General features: G+C 41.7%; 1 protein-coding gene across 3 annotated transcripts in view; it reads right to left on the reverse strand.

The window, feature by feature from the left end:
- The window catches only part of ITGB4 (integrin subunit beta 4), a 70,216-nt gene that overhangs the window by 28,704 nt on the left and 28,710 nt on the right, over positions 1-12,802 (reverse strand). For all 3 annotated transcript variants that reach the window (XM_075177831.1, XM_075177833.1, XM_075177832.1), the window contains exons 3-19: positions 12,275-12,357; positions 11,565-11,666; positions 11,146-11,350; positions 9,729-9,825; positions 8,787-8,958; positions 6,813-7,076; positions 5,833-5,922; positions 4,757-4,879; positions 4,503-4,670; positions 4,252-4,328; positions 3,120-3,331; positions 2,521-2,624; positions 2,222-2,320; positions 1,443-1,572; positions 1,167-1,289; positions 960-1,066; positions 332-365 (exon numbers count right to left, since the gene is read on the reverse strand). In XM_075177831.1, coding sequence (XP_075033932.1) covers positions 332-365; positions 960-1,066; positions 1,167-1,289; positions 1,443-1,572; positions 2,222-2,320; positions 2,521-2,624; positions 3,120-3,331; positions 4,252-4,328; positions 4,503-4,670; positions 4,757-4,879; positions 5,833-5,922; positions 6,813-7,076; positions 8,787-8,958; positions 9,729-9,825; positions 11,146-11,350; positions 11,565-11,666; positions 12,275-12,357 — 2,190 coding nt within the window. The remainder of the gene's footprint in view (positions 1-331; positions 366-959; positions 1,067-1,166; positions 1,290-1,442; positions 1,573-2,221; positions 2,321-2,520; positions 2,625-3,119; positions 3,332-4,251; positions 4,329-4,502; positions 4,671-4,756; positions 4,880-5,832; positions 5,923-6,812; positions 7,077-8,786; positions 8,959-9,728; positions 9,826-11,145; positions 11,351-11,564; positions 11,667-12,274; positions 12,358-12,802) is intronic.

The following is a 12,802-nucleotide window of genomic DNA, read 5'->3' on the forward strand; positions in this document are numbered from 1 at the left end:
TATATAACAAATAAAATATAATGACATAGTACAGGACTTAAAGGTGGCCCTGCCCAAAATAGCATCCAATCCAAGAGGTGTGAGGAGCAACTGAAACAAGTTTGCGGAATACAAATTGCAGCTTGTGCTCAGGAAAGGGCGTGTGGCCACTGTAACGTGGACGGATGATCAGCCGCCAATAACAAAGCAGACATGGGCGATCATGTGCAGCTACCGACGGTGTAGTACGGTTGGAATGAGGAGAGACGGTGGAAGGTAGAGACGTGAAAGATGAACTAGCCATTGTACAAATAAAATATATTGTGGTCATTTTGGTAGGGTGACTCCTTACCTTGCCCACAACACGGCAGTAGAGCCAGACATGTCTGTAAATAAACAAAAAAAAGAATAATTCAAAAAATAAAATAAAAAGACATGGTTCAATCCCGAGGTAGGGGACAATTACCCACCCTCTTCTCTTCCATTAACAAACTGACACTCAGTAACACATATATGATTTAAGGAACATCAGGTCCACACAGTCTAGACTTTCTAACATACAGTAACTGTATCTGTTTTGACATTGTCCCACTACAATTCAAATGGTGTCATGAATCACATGCATAGTGCCCTGGGGGTAAGTTTATCAAACTGCGGGTTTGAAAAAGTGGAGATGTTGACTATAGCAACCAATCAGATTCTAGCTATCAGTTTGTAGAATGTGCTAAATAAATCATAACTAGAATCTGATTGGTTGCTATAGGCAACATCTCCACTTATTCAAACCCACTGAAAACTCTCAGTTTGATAAATTTACCCCCTGGAATTCTTTCTTCAGTATCCTTAACATGCACTAATGATGTCTATCAGATTCTGTCCATTGCGGGGGGACTTCCTAACTACTGTAAGATATTAGATTATTGATACCTCCTATAGAGCCGACACCGTCTGCTCTGTGCAGTCCAGTTTCTCATTCTTACCTTGCAGCAGGCGCAGTATTTCCAGCACAGGAGAAGTAACAGGCCAAGGAGCAGCATCAGGAATATGAGCAGAGGAATGAGCCACAGAAAGGCACCCGGGGGGCACTCTGCGGAGTAAGAGAGGAATATCTGCCATGAGTGACTGCTGGAGGCGTGAGTGCACTGGCAACGATGGGTAATGGATACAAGATGGGAAGAGTGTCTGACCTTTTTTCTTCTGCACCATGACAGTGTAGTTTGTCAATATGGAACCTATTCCCTCCACCGTGTAATGATAGGTACAGTCATCCTCTTCATCACGGAAAGAGCATTTCTCCGTCCTCTCATCAACTACAGGAACAGAAGAGGTAGACAAAATAGTGAGAACACATCAACCGGGGCACCACTGGCGACTGAGTGCAGTTATAACATAATGTGCCCATGATCATGACAGATTCTGTGTTCACCGGGCTATTAAGAGAGCGGACACCGGCATGGCTATACCTTTTGTGAGCTCATCCACCATCTTTATCTTGATTTCGCAGCCTTCGCATTTTTTGCCCTTCTTCTCTCCGGTGCCCCACGCCTGGCACTGGACGCACGTTCTTACATCCTCGCATGCCCCCAATAGGCGCTAATCATACACAGCAATAACAAAACGTTAGTCATCAGCCACACACACACAAAAAAAAAAAGTTGCCAATAGCCACAATTTTGTCCACGAGGTCGCCCTCTAGAGGTTCACAAGTGCATGTGTTAATGTGCTAAATGCTGTGAGTACACAACAGTGTTCTTACAGTAGTACAAAACACTGCAAAGTTCTTGTATGTATGCATATAAATTAATTAATATACATTATCAATAGCTATAGGCTGTAAAATTGCTAAACTTTTTCAGTTTTCACTAGTTATGGGTTTTGTTTTTAATTATTTGTTGTTATTCTTTGATATTGTTATCAATAGGGATGTTTGTGCCTGGCACCTGCTTTGTATAAAAAAGCGGGTTTGAAAAAGTGGAGATGTTGCCTATAGCAACTAATCAGATTCTAGCTGTCATTTATGTAGTGCACTCTACAAAATGACAACTTGAATCTGATTGGTTGCTATAGGCAACATCTCCACTTTTTCAAACCCGCAGTTTAGCAAATAGTAGTTTAAATATGGCATTTAGTGAGCTGCCGCTGGTGAGCTCTTTTGCAGTGTACATACAGCAGGTGAGTAATTACTACTTGTTTCATAAGCCAAATTCAGTGGATCTTATCTGTGGACATGCAGCAGACCTACCAATGAACTGCTAAATTCACACATGGCATCTGTGAACTGAAACTCGGAGTCACACTGGCAACGTCCGCACACACACTTCCCTCGGTTGTTGCACAAGCCCTGCAGAAAGAGAGATTGTATCAGCGTAGTCTTATATACAGTATGTTACCCACCAACATCAAGCACTTTACTACCCCATAACTACAAAGTTTCAAGACAAGCAGTAACTGGCGTGGTATCATGGGAGTGACTGGATGGCGTTGCGGTACATGACCTTGGCTCACTCCATGCTCATCCCCCACCATTGTACACATGCTCACCCCGTTTCTATCCAGGCAGGTTTGATTGCTGATTGGGCACTCACAGCCAGGCCCTTCCCAGCCAGGCTTACACACACAGCCTCCCATGTAACACCGGCCTCTGTCTAACAGAAAGGAGAATGACAAATATGATGATGTTATTCTACACAGTTCATTTTCTTATTGCGAAATTAAGTCATATGTCCAAATATGGGCCTGCTGCAACTGTGTGTTGTACCAATGTCTAATATTTTTGCATTGCTAGGGTGGAACAATCCTGAAACAAGACCGTCCGAATCTTCCCCTTGGGCTTTAAGATGCAAATCCTATTCTTTTTGCTATGAGTCTTCCATATATTGCTATTTATCGCTATGCTTATTCTTGGACAGGGTTAACGTCTTACCCCTGCAGGTTATAAAAAAAAATGTCTTTCTCTGAAACCACTTGAGTTATATCCACAATGCAATAAGGCCCATTCTACATGAGCTACTTTGGAACTAGTCCCAAACAGACATCACTCATTTCCAGGAAAGAACCACAAATAGCTTGTGTGAGGTTCTAGAACACCAGTGATACTTGTCAGGTGCAAGGTCGCAGCTGCAGAATAAAAGCTCTCTTACCATTGCACATAAAGCCGCTCGTGCGCGGGCACTGGAAATTATTGAACTGGCAGAATTCCCCTTCGTACTGGTGGTCTGGGGAGTCAGAGTAACATTGGCAAACTCCGCAGAGGCACTCTCCTCGTCCCGAGCAGATCTCTTGGCTCCCTGGGGCCACACATGACTGGGTGTCTACGGTTTGCCCAGATTTACAATTACAGAACTCTCCTCTCCTGTGAAACACATGGACATATCACCTTGAGCAATCTCACCATACATAATACTCATTTACTCACTACAAAAATATGACAATCTGTTAAGAGCTCAGATAAAGGCATAGTGAGAATAAATGCAGCTGTTGCCATATTCTATAAACAGACACAGAAACATACTACAAATCTATAGAATCCTGTATCCATATTACCATACATTTTTACATACACATTAGCCTAAAACCCTTGGGATCGTTTGGCATCTTATGTGATGCACCAACATACATCTCCTCTCTTGTCTCAAAATATCTCCCAACTCGGCAACTTCGTTCTGCACAAGATCTGCGTCTCTCATCCACCCTCATTACATCCTCACATTCCCGGTTACAGGTCTTTTTTTGGGCTGCACCCACACTATGGAATTCTCTCCTTCGCACAATAAGACTCTCCTCTGGTCTACAAACTTTCAAGCGTTCTCTGAAAACCCACCTCTTCAGACAAGCTTATAATATTTTTCAACCACCCTCTTAACCTCACTACATTACCCTATTACCACCCATTACACAATTTCACACAAGACAACTACCCCCTGACCAACATTGTTGTGTGACAGGATCATTTAGCCTATGAGTCACTTTTACCTTTGCAGCCTGGCTGGGGAGAAATGCAAAATGTAGACTTAGCCTTAGCCTCATGTGTCAAACGCCCATTGTCCCATAGATTGTAAGCTTGCGAGCAGGGCCTTCTCACCTCTCTGTCTGTTTTACCCAGATTGTTTATTAGTTTGCTTTGTTTGTCCCCAATTGTAAAGTGCTACGGAATATGTTGGCGCTATATAAATAAATAATGATGATGATGTATCAAGAGCTGCCACATTCTACAAAACCACATCTGTATACAGCAGGATCCCAAGAGGAAATTAAAAAGGTGAATGATCTTACCAGGGGTCCTTGCACTCACAGTGTCCACATACAAAGTCGCCATTCCCATTGCACTTTGGAGAATTTACTTCTTTTTGCTACAGACAGAAAGAATAAAAGGGTGTAAAACAGGAATGATGAAAAATCTGCCGTGGACGGCATGGGGGTTATTTATCATGATTATACTGCTGATATATATATATATATATATATATATATATATATATATATTTTGATAAAATAAGTCTACAGAAAAGGACATTCACACCCACCTGCTCACAAGGACACACGTCGCACATGATAGAGGCGTCAATCTGCAGCCCGTTGGTAAAGGTGGACGGTTTGAGGATGACATTGCCCGATTGGTCCTTCGAGGGCAGGTTGCAAACATTCTGCCCACCAACCTGCTCTAGAGCCTTCACGTTCACCTTGAACGTCCCCTGAAAGGACACGATAAGCAAACTCTTTAAGTCATCACCCTCTTTCCAGGTCTACCATAAGCAAAAGTTAATACTGTGACACTCACCACTTCACCACGGGTCACCTGGAAGGACCCAGCCTCGGTCAATTTGGCCGTATCCGACGAGACTGTAATATTCATGGAACGTGGAGTGTTATCATCTCTAATGTCCATTCTGGAACGGATTTGCTATAAATAAAGTGTAGTGTGTTAGCACCGTTTACTTCTGCTGAAAGCCCAAATCCTTTGACAAGTTCGCTCCTGTGTACCAGTGACACAACTAAAGTTGGGTACACACTACAGTAATTTCAACCAACTTTTTATGCTGAGCAATTTTACAATGCGATCAATGTTTTCGATCGCTCGGTCCATGGACTGCATACACACTAGCCTTGTTTAGGACGATAAAGGGAAGAGCGGACGTCCCTTTAGCAACTTTTTACAGCCATGTTGTGGTGAGCAATGACTGTAATTTCGTACTCACTGTTGTGGATCGGTCGGAAGTTTATACACACTACACAACGGAAACAAGATTGGAACGAAAATATTAAACGGTACGACCAACCAAATGAGGAGACAATCGTCCATTTGGGCAGACTTTCGACCATCGTGTCACTACACATACTGACCCGACTTTTGAACGAGCGGTCGTATGACGGCTGATTTAGCCGATTATTGGATGAAAACTGTGTAGTGTGTACCCAGCTTAAGTCATAAGACGATACAACATAGAAAGGTCAATAGCAGCCCAAACCCATGTGCCATAGAAGTGCAGGCTGTACGGATAACCAATCCTGGTCATCAAAACTCCCAGCAAAATCGAGAAGTGGCACCAAGTCAAGTAATACACTTTATTCAAAGCCACAGATATCAATGCAAGACTTGACCTGTCCACAATGCATTCCTCAAAGTCATTATCAGCCATAGTAGACGGTACACTGCTCATCTGTTTATATTACTGAAATCATTAAATGTATGGTAAGTGTTTCCAGAAGATGATTGGTAGAATCATAGTGAAATCACCATATCTATAAGAGATGCATTGCAGCAAATGTGCGATACGTATTTATTCATTAGATTGTAGACAATATCAAATAGACAAAAACCACGATCCGCAACTGGCCTCAAAACAACTCTCGTACCTTGAAAGCCTCTTCCAGGAGCTGAACTATGTTAGAAGAATCCTCCTGCAATACCCCAATTTCAGACACCTTAAAGTACTTGCTTAATTTCTGTGGGACCAAAAAAAGAATAGTTATCATTCACCATAGAATATGATATTCCACAGGACAGCAATCACATGACTTAACATAAATATATGGAATGAAGCACAAACATGGTACTGACAACTTTTGCCCTACATGATTAACTTAAAATTAATATGTATTAAATGTCACTTATGCTTTTCTTAATATCCGTTATGTATACCCTAGCAAAGAAATAGATATTAAAAGTGACTTTAAACTGTAGCAGAGATTGCAGAAATGAATGCATAGGAAAAGTCTTTCAGTATATTTTAACGGGGACTAAATGTACTAAATAGACCCCAAAATGTATAGTTTGCAAATATAACGTTTTCTAGATACACTCTTTAGCGGTGTAGGTTTATAGAAGGTTTATTTGATAAAAACTTCCTGGGTGCGCGTATGCTGTATGTTTACTTGATGTAGCCCTCTGTAACCTTGTTTGTATTCGCATGAATTAATAGACGACCGTAACCTTTTAGGATTTGGATACACCATAAAACAGTTGGGATGTCCGTTTTTGACCTCTTCTGGATTAAGTTTATTCTAAGTAATGCTCCCGGGTGTCTCAGCTTCTTTCCACCAATAATCTTTAATGGACAATGATTGTTTCCCCATAATTTAATCTCCTGAGGCACTCAAATAACCAGGATAAGTCACATTGGGTCCTGTAACTGCTTTACCTTAATTGGGGCCTACAAGAAAGTATGTGGTCAATTTTATGACCACAGCAAACTTTAGACTACATGGGAGTCCGCGACATACATCCTAACTAAAAAGTGTGGGCTCCAGCATCTGCCATCAGGCCCGGCACTCACATTAGCCAAACTTAGGCATTTGCCTAGGGCGCCTACTGACTTAGCACATGTACCACTTACATCATAGTAGCTATAGGAATAGTCAGTGACGGCAAAGATTGGAATGATGTTATTCTTGGCAAGAAGTCGCACAAGAGTAGGAACTGACGGATAATCCTGAAGGGTGTCGTATGTGTAAAGGCCGGTGGAGTCCAGGTGGCACTGTTCATCGTTTCTGCTCAGGATCCCGTCGAGGACGTTCATCCCATCGGCCTCGTAGTGAAAGGCTGACTCCGTGGAGAAGACCAGGATGTGAGTGCTTCCTGTTCTCCACCCGATTTGGTTCTGTGGGGAGAAGAATTGTTACTACAGGCATTAAGCTGTACTACTGCGCTCTCATAATGAATTATGTCCTGCATTTTCTTCCCTTGCCTTAGATCACCCTGTTGGATGCTATTATTAATCCCTCCATGATGCCGGATCACATGGACGCACACACTATACAATTTCATGGTCAGTGGTTAGTAAAACGCATGGCACAATATGATTAAACAGAAGTTAGGGAAATGTTCTACATTCTAATTTCCATTTAAAATATAGAAGTGTTAAAGGTTAAGGGCTAGATTTACTAAGCTGCGGGTTTGAAAAACTGGGGATGTTGCCTATAGCAACCAATCAGATTCTAGCTGTCATTTTGTAGAATGTACTAAATAAATGAAAGCTAGAATCTGATTGGTTGCTATAGACGACATCTCCACTTTTTCAAACCCTAAATCCCAAACTGACAATCCAGCACTGCGTTCACCGGAGGGTATCAGAGGATCTTATATTAGTGATCTATTGATGAAGAATGCTTTATCTACACTCAGTGTACTGCGGGAGGGACCAATCAGACAAACCTACCGACAGTCCCCAATTTCTAAGGACTGTTCTTACTTGTAAAGGGTTTCCCTGAAAATTTTTGTCTCTGGAAATGTCCCTGTTGTTAAGTATTGAGCAATAAATTCTTATTTGTTTTGGTGCATTTTGGATGCAATTCTTACCATTTATTTTTGTTATCTAGGCTTCACAAGATAACATCCATTGTAACAGACTATTTAAAATACAACAAAGTGCACTATTATCACGCTGTAAACATTTCCTCTGTATTTATTTTATGGGTGATCTGTAAACCCTTGTAGCTGGGTGCAGATGCAAAGATCAGGGCACGCACGTTGAAATGCTCTTGGAACAAATAAAGAAACAGTTCTTATCTGAATTGTCAAGGTTTTCCATACAATATAGGCTGGGCTTTTAGACTTACTAAGATTTGACCCCCACCTCAAGAAAAGAAAACGAAACCAGAAAAAAATACTGGGTCAGTATTTAGATTGTGTACAGTTTGGACAAGTCTTACTAACCCTTTACCTCCATAGCCGTTATCTGCTCACAATATAAATAATGATCACTGCAGGTCTATGCATTAATAAAATATGAAGGTGCTCTATATCTAACTTTATTATTATGGAGCACATCTGTGTCATCCCCAGGCAACTGCGTTTACTAAAGTTGGAGTAGAACAGTTAATAAGGTGAGTGCTGCTCACTGATATTGAGCAGTATTGATCACCAATCGCGGTAACTAACTTGGAGGCTGTTACCGTTCTGCTTGTTTGTGAAGGACCCTATATGACCAACTGCAAATTAGTGCTCCTGCCCAAACGTCCATATTCCCCAAGGGGTCCAGGGTGAAATTCCATGGACGTCTGCTGCAACTTTTATTGCAACAACACAGAACCCTAATGTTCATTGATTTATTCATTTCTATAGCCATAGGCAAACCGAGGGGGGGTTTTCTAGTGCCCGGAAAACCCCACCCAAGCCTGGGGCACTGTATAATTGAGGTGGCTGTGCCCTGTATATTTTGGGGATAGGAAGAGTTTGAGAGCAGCCAAGCACTGTCTAAAATTATAGCCACTCCCTCATGCATGCTTGTCACACCCACTAGCGGCATGGTGTGGAAACCCCCCTCTATAAATCCTGCGTTTGCCCCTGATAGCGGTAATAATTTCCTTACCGTACACACAGCTGTCTGAAGGATGGCATCAAACCCACCCTCAGGAGCATCCAGATTTCCAGAGATTCTCTCTTTCTTCAGCTCCTCTCGGAAGTAGTTAATATTGTCTGTGAGGCGGATGACGTTCTTAAAGGAGAAAGGGGGAGTGCTGTCGGGCCAAGGTTGTTTCAGCCTGAAATTGAAATCACACCGGATAGATTTCATTCTTGTCCCTTGAACACATAAGACCCAGAGCACGCTTCCATGACTAGCAATTATACTTCATGTCTGAAACTCCAACTAATCATATATTTCACTGAAGATGATCACGTTGGCAAATTAATGTGTACGCTAAACTTACGCACAGTCAAACAATATTCATAAGAATGCAGCCTACAACATCAGTGAATTGATGGGTTGTACTGTCATGAATATTGGTTCACCCACAGAATGGCTATATATGAGCAACTGCCATGCCTACATCTGTCCAGAGGTAGTTAAACTATTTACAGATCTTCAGAACATTGTTCTGTATTTAGTGAACCGATATATTTATGCACAAAAATAAAAGTGGTGCCCTAAAAGAGAGAACTATAAGTTCTGGATGATACAAAATGATATGCAAAATAATCCACATCCCCCGTCCATCACACCAAATGCTGCAAGGAGAACACTAGCTGGGACCCATAGTAACCGGTCAGATATAAGCGTACATTAGTCTGAGTGCACTTGTCTGCAGAAAGCGGATGTCAATCTCTCTGGTTGTTATGGGTAACAGAATGTCATCTCTCTTTGTACCATGTTATGTTCTCACTTTACCACGTGTTCTATAGCACAAAGTTTGCATTAGAGGACAACAAACGCCTAACCCCACAATCCACTTTTCTAATTAACCATCCCTCCTCATAGTGATCACGTTTTACTTCATTTCATTACCAGAACACAGCAATCTCTCCTACTTACTTCTCCAGTCTCATGTCTGTCTGAGGAACACTCACTTTATCCACAAACTTCCCAAAGCCGATAGTGTAATTACTGGAGAGTGTGCTGACCACATCAGCTGTTAAACAGGAGAGAACAAAAAGAAAATTAATAATAAGGAAGAGTTAATAAATACAATGTCGGTTCTTCATCTCCTTTTCCCCACCGCAGACATCCGAGAAGATTTTTCACTGGTTCTTAGAGCTCTCTTTTTTCACGAACGGAATTTGATTCTTCCTACACGTCTGCTCAGCCCTCCATTCTCTCCTCCTTCCCCCTATTCTTACATATCTCTATTCAGTCTTCCATCCCAGTTCCGCACTGAGGGCCCGATTCACTAAGGAACGTAAATGCCCAGAAAAGGACTATGCACCAGTGAACCAAGTACATTCAATTTCATGTTGGAATGTAAAGGACACTTCCAATAGCCTGCGATTTCATGGGCGGGAGGGGGAGGGGAATGGGCATATGCAATGTACAATATGGGAGTGCCAAGGTTGAGGGCACGCACATCCGTTCGATTCAAGCTCTGGTCATCTCTAAGGTACGTGATTTTCAGCCATATCACATGCACCAGCTACAGATCTGGGGGTAATTTCCGATTAATAGCATACTTGCCTACTTTCTCATAGCTCTTTCCGGGAGAGGGGCGTGACTGGAGGGCGGGAGGGGGCGGGGTGCGGTAGAACGCTGCATTTTGGCCCCGCCCCCAAATGTCATTGAGTCGCGGGGCCAAAATGACGCGATTCACCGCAAATCCAGTCATTTTGGGGTGCCAGTAGCAGGATGTGGGTAGATTTGCAAGCTCTCCTGGGACTCCGTGAGACCGACCCGAATTTCGGGAGTCTCCCGGACATTCCGGGAGAGTTGGCAAGTATGATTAATAGTGATGACGGCTGCGTATGTATGCTAGAACATGTGTTTGCAATCAACTGTAAAAATGCTTTTTGCATACAGCACACATTAATAACATCATGATAAATGTATTTCATGGGAGAAAAAAATTAAAAAAAAAATGACTTTTTTTAAATGTTTTTTCATTAATGACTATATTATTAACAGGTGTTAATGTATTTAATAATATTTTTTTAAATCTGTACATTCTGTTGGGACTCTATATTCCACATAAGTTATTGCAGGTATCCTGCATTGTGTTATGTCTGTCTCAATACGACGTATGTGACGTATATGCAGAGTGTACCGAGACCGTATTAAACTAGAGACGTTTCCACAGATCCGCTTGTAGTTGAATACGGACGTGCGTATGTCCCAAATTACTGGTGTTATTAAAGAAACGCACATTACACTCGTTTTGTATTCCTGTCTTAGGCCCTGTCATTCCTCTCCTCCGCTCTCTCCATCATCCCTGTTTTCCGCATCTCACAGGTACAGTCCTTACCCAAATTATCCCCCATTTTCTTAAGATTTTCCAAATCGTCAGACATTGAGTAGGAGAAGTCCATCAATATGTACAGATCCACAGGTGTGTCCAGAGGCTCAAACACACGGAGGTTAAAGGTGTGCTCCTCCCCAGCGCGCAGACGCATGGACATCCGCTGGGGGAAGACTTGTGTCCTACTTAATCTTGTGTTAATCTCTTCTTTCTGCAAAGCAATGAAGACAAAGAGAATCAGGTACAGTACTTCAGCAGTAGTGTGCAGGAGAAAGATAGGCTGGGGGCAGGTAGTAAGGTAGCGGAGGATGAGACCACCTGTGACTCTCAGATATACAAGTCCCATCATACTTTGCATGCTGGGACTTGTAGTTCCATAGCTGCTGGGTAGGGATGTACTTTTGGGATGTGCTATTATGTCTCACCAATAGAGTTTTGAATTCACTCTTCATGGCTACAATTCCTGCGTTACTGCATCCATATTGAACAAGATTCTCCCGCAGGTCACAGCGAAAATTGCGAAAACTCTATGAGAAATAAGAAAGTACTGAATGACGACCATTCCATTCCCTTTATAAACCATCATACTTTTCTGAAATATGTCATTTTTATTGTCTCAATATGACACCACAAACATATACTGAAATACTGTAAGGACCGTGTCATCACATCCTACTGAGAAATGGATGGAGAGGAGAGTAGTAACCCAGATTTCCATTGATTGTATTTTAATCCATATTCTCCCAATACATCTGGAAACCGTTTATAAGTTCTATAAAGTATTCTACCATATTTCTGGGAACGTTTGTCCAATGTAAGAGTCCCTGGTTTGGATGGATTAATAACGTGCTCTATTCTTAGCAATTCGTGCTACAACATTTTTTTATATGTTTTTTGCCTATCTATAGTCTTTTGTATTATACTATTAGAGTATTACTATTGTCATGAAGTTGTTTTTGCTGTCAGTATATACTGTACAAGGTGGAAAGGAGTACCACCCTTTTTCATAAATACCATAATAGCAATTTAGGAAATTACGCAGACGGTACACAGTGCTCATCTTCTGAATGTGGTGGTGGTAATATAAGTCTTCCACAAACTCACAGTTCAGGTGATTAATTCAGGAGCTTCTTACCTCATCTATGCAATAGGAGCAATCCTTGTCCACTCGAACACATTCTGTGCAGGTCTTTGCTCTGGAGGCCATACATCGGTTAACTGGGAACATCCAAATATTTACATAAGAAGCATGAAGTATATGGGAAGAAGAATACCCAGGTAGATAGACTTACATGCACACACAGATGTAAGGGGCTTCCCATTGATGGTAAAAAACAACAACATATTGAAATCTTATTTTAGTACAGGAACTCAATGATAATCCAGGTTTTCCCTGCGTTTAAGAGGAATCTCTCAGAAATTGCTAGAGCCAAGAATTCTACAATCTCCGATTTCTTCTTTTAAGCTAAAATATCAGTTCAGATCTGTTCCTTTGCACACTCACCCCATGTTTGTTTCTGTTTTATGACTGAAAATTGATGCCTAATCCATGCAAATAAAAGCTCATAGACCACTGGACACCCGCTCTCCAACTATAGGCTTGTAAGGTTGGCATTGTACATATATGTGTGTTCAACTTACCCCATATGTTATCTTTTCTATT

Source organism: Mixophyes fleayi, chromosome 6 (assembly GCF_038048845.1).
Source record: "Mixophyes fleayi isolate aMixFle1 chromosome 6, aMixFle1.hap1, whole genome shotgun sequence".
NCBI lineage: Eukaryota > Metazoa > Chordata > Amphibia > Anura > Limnodynastidae > Mixophyes > Mixophyes fleayi.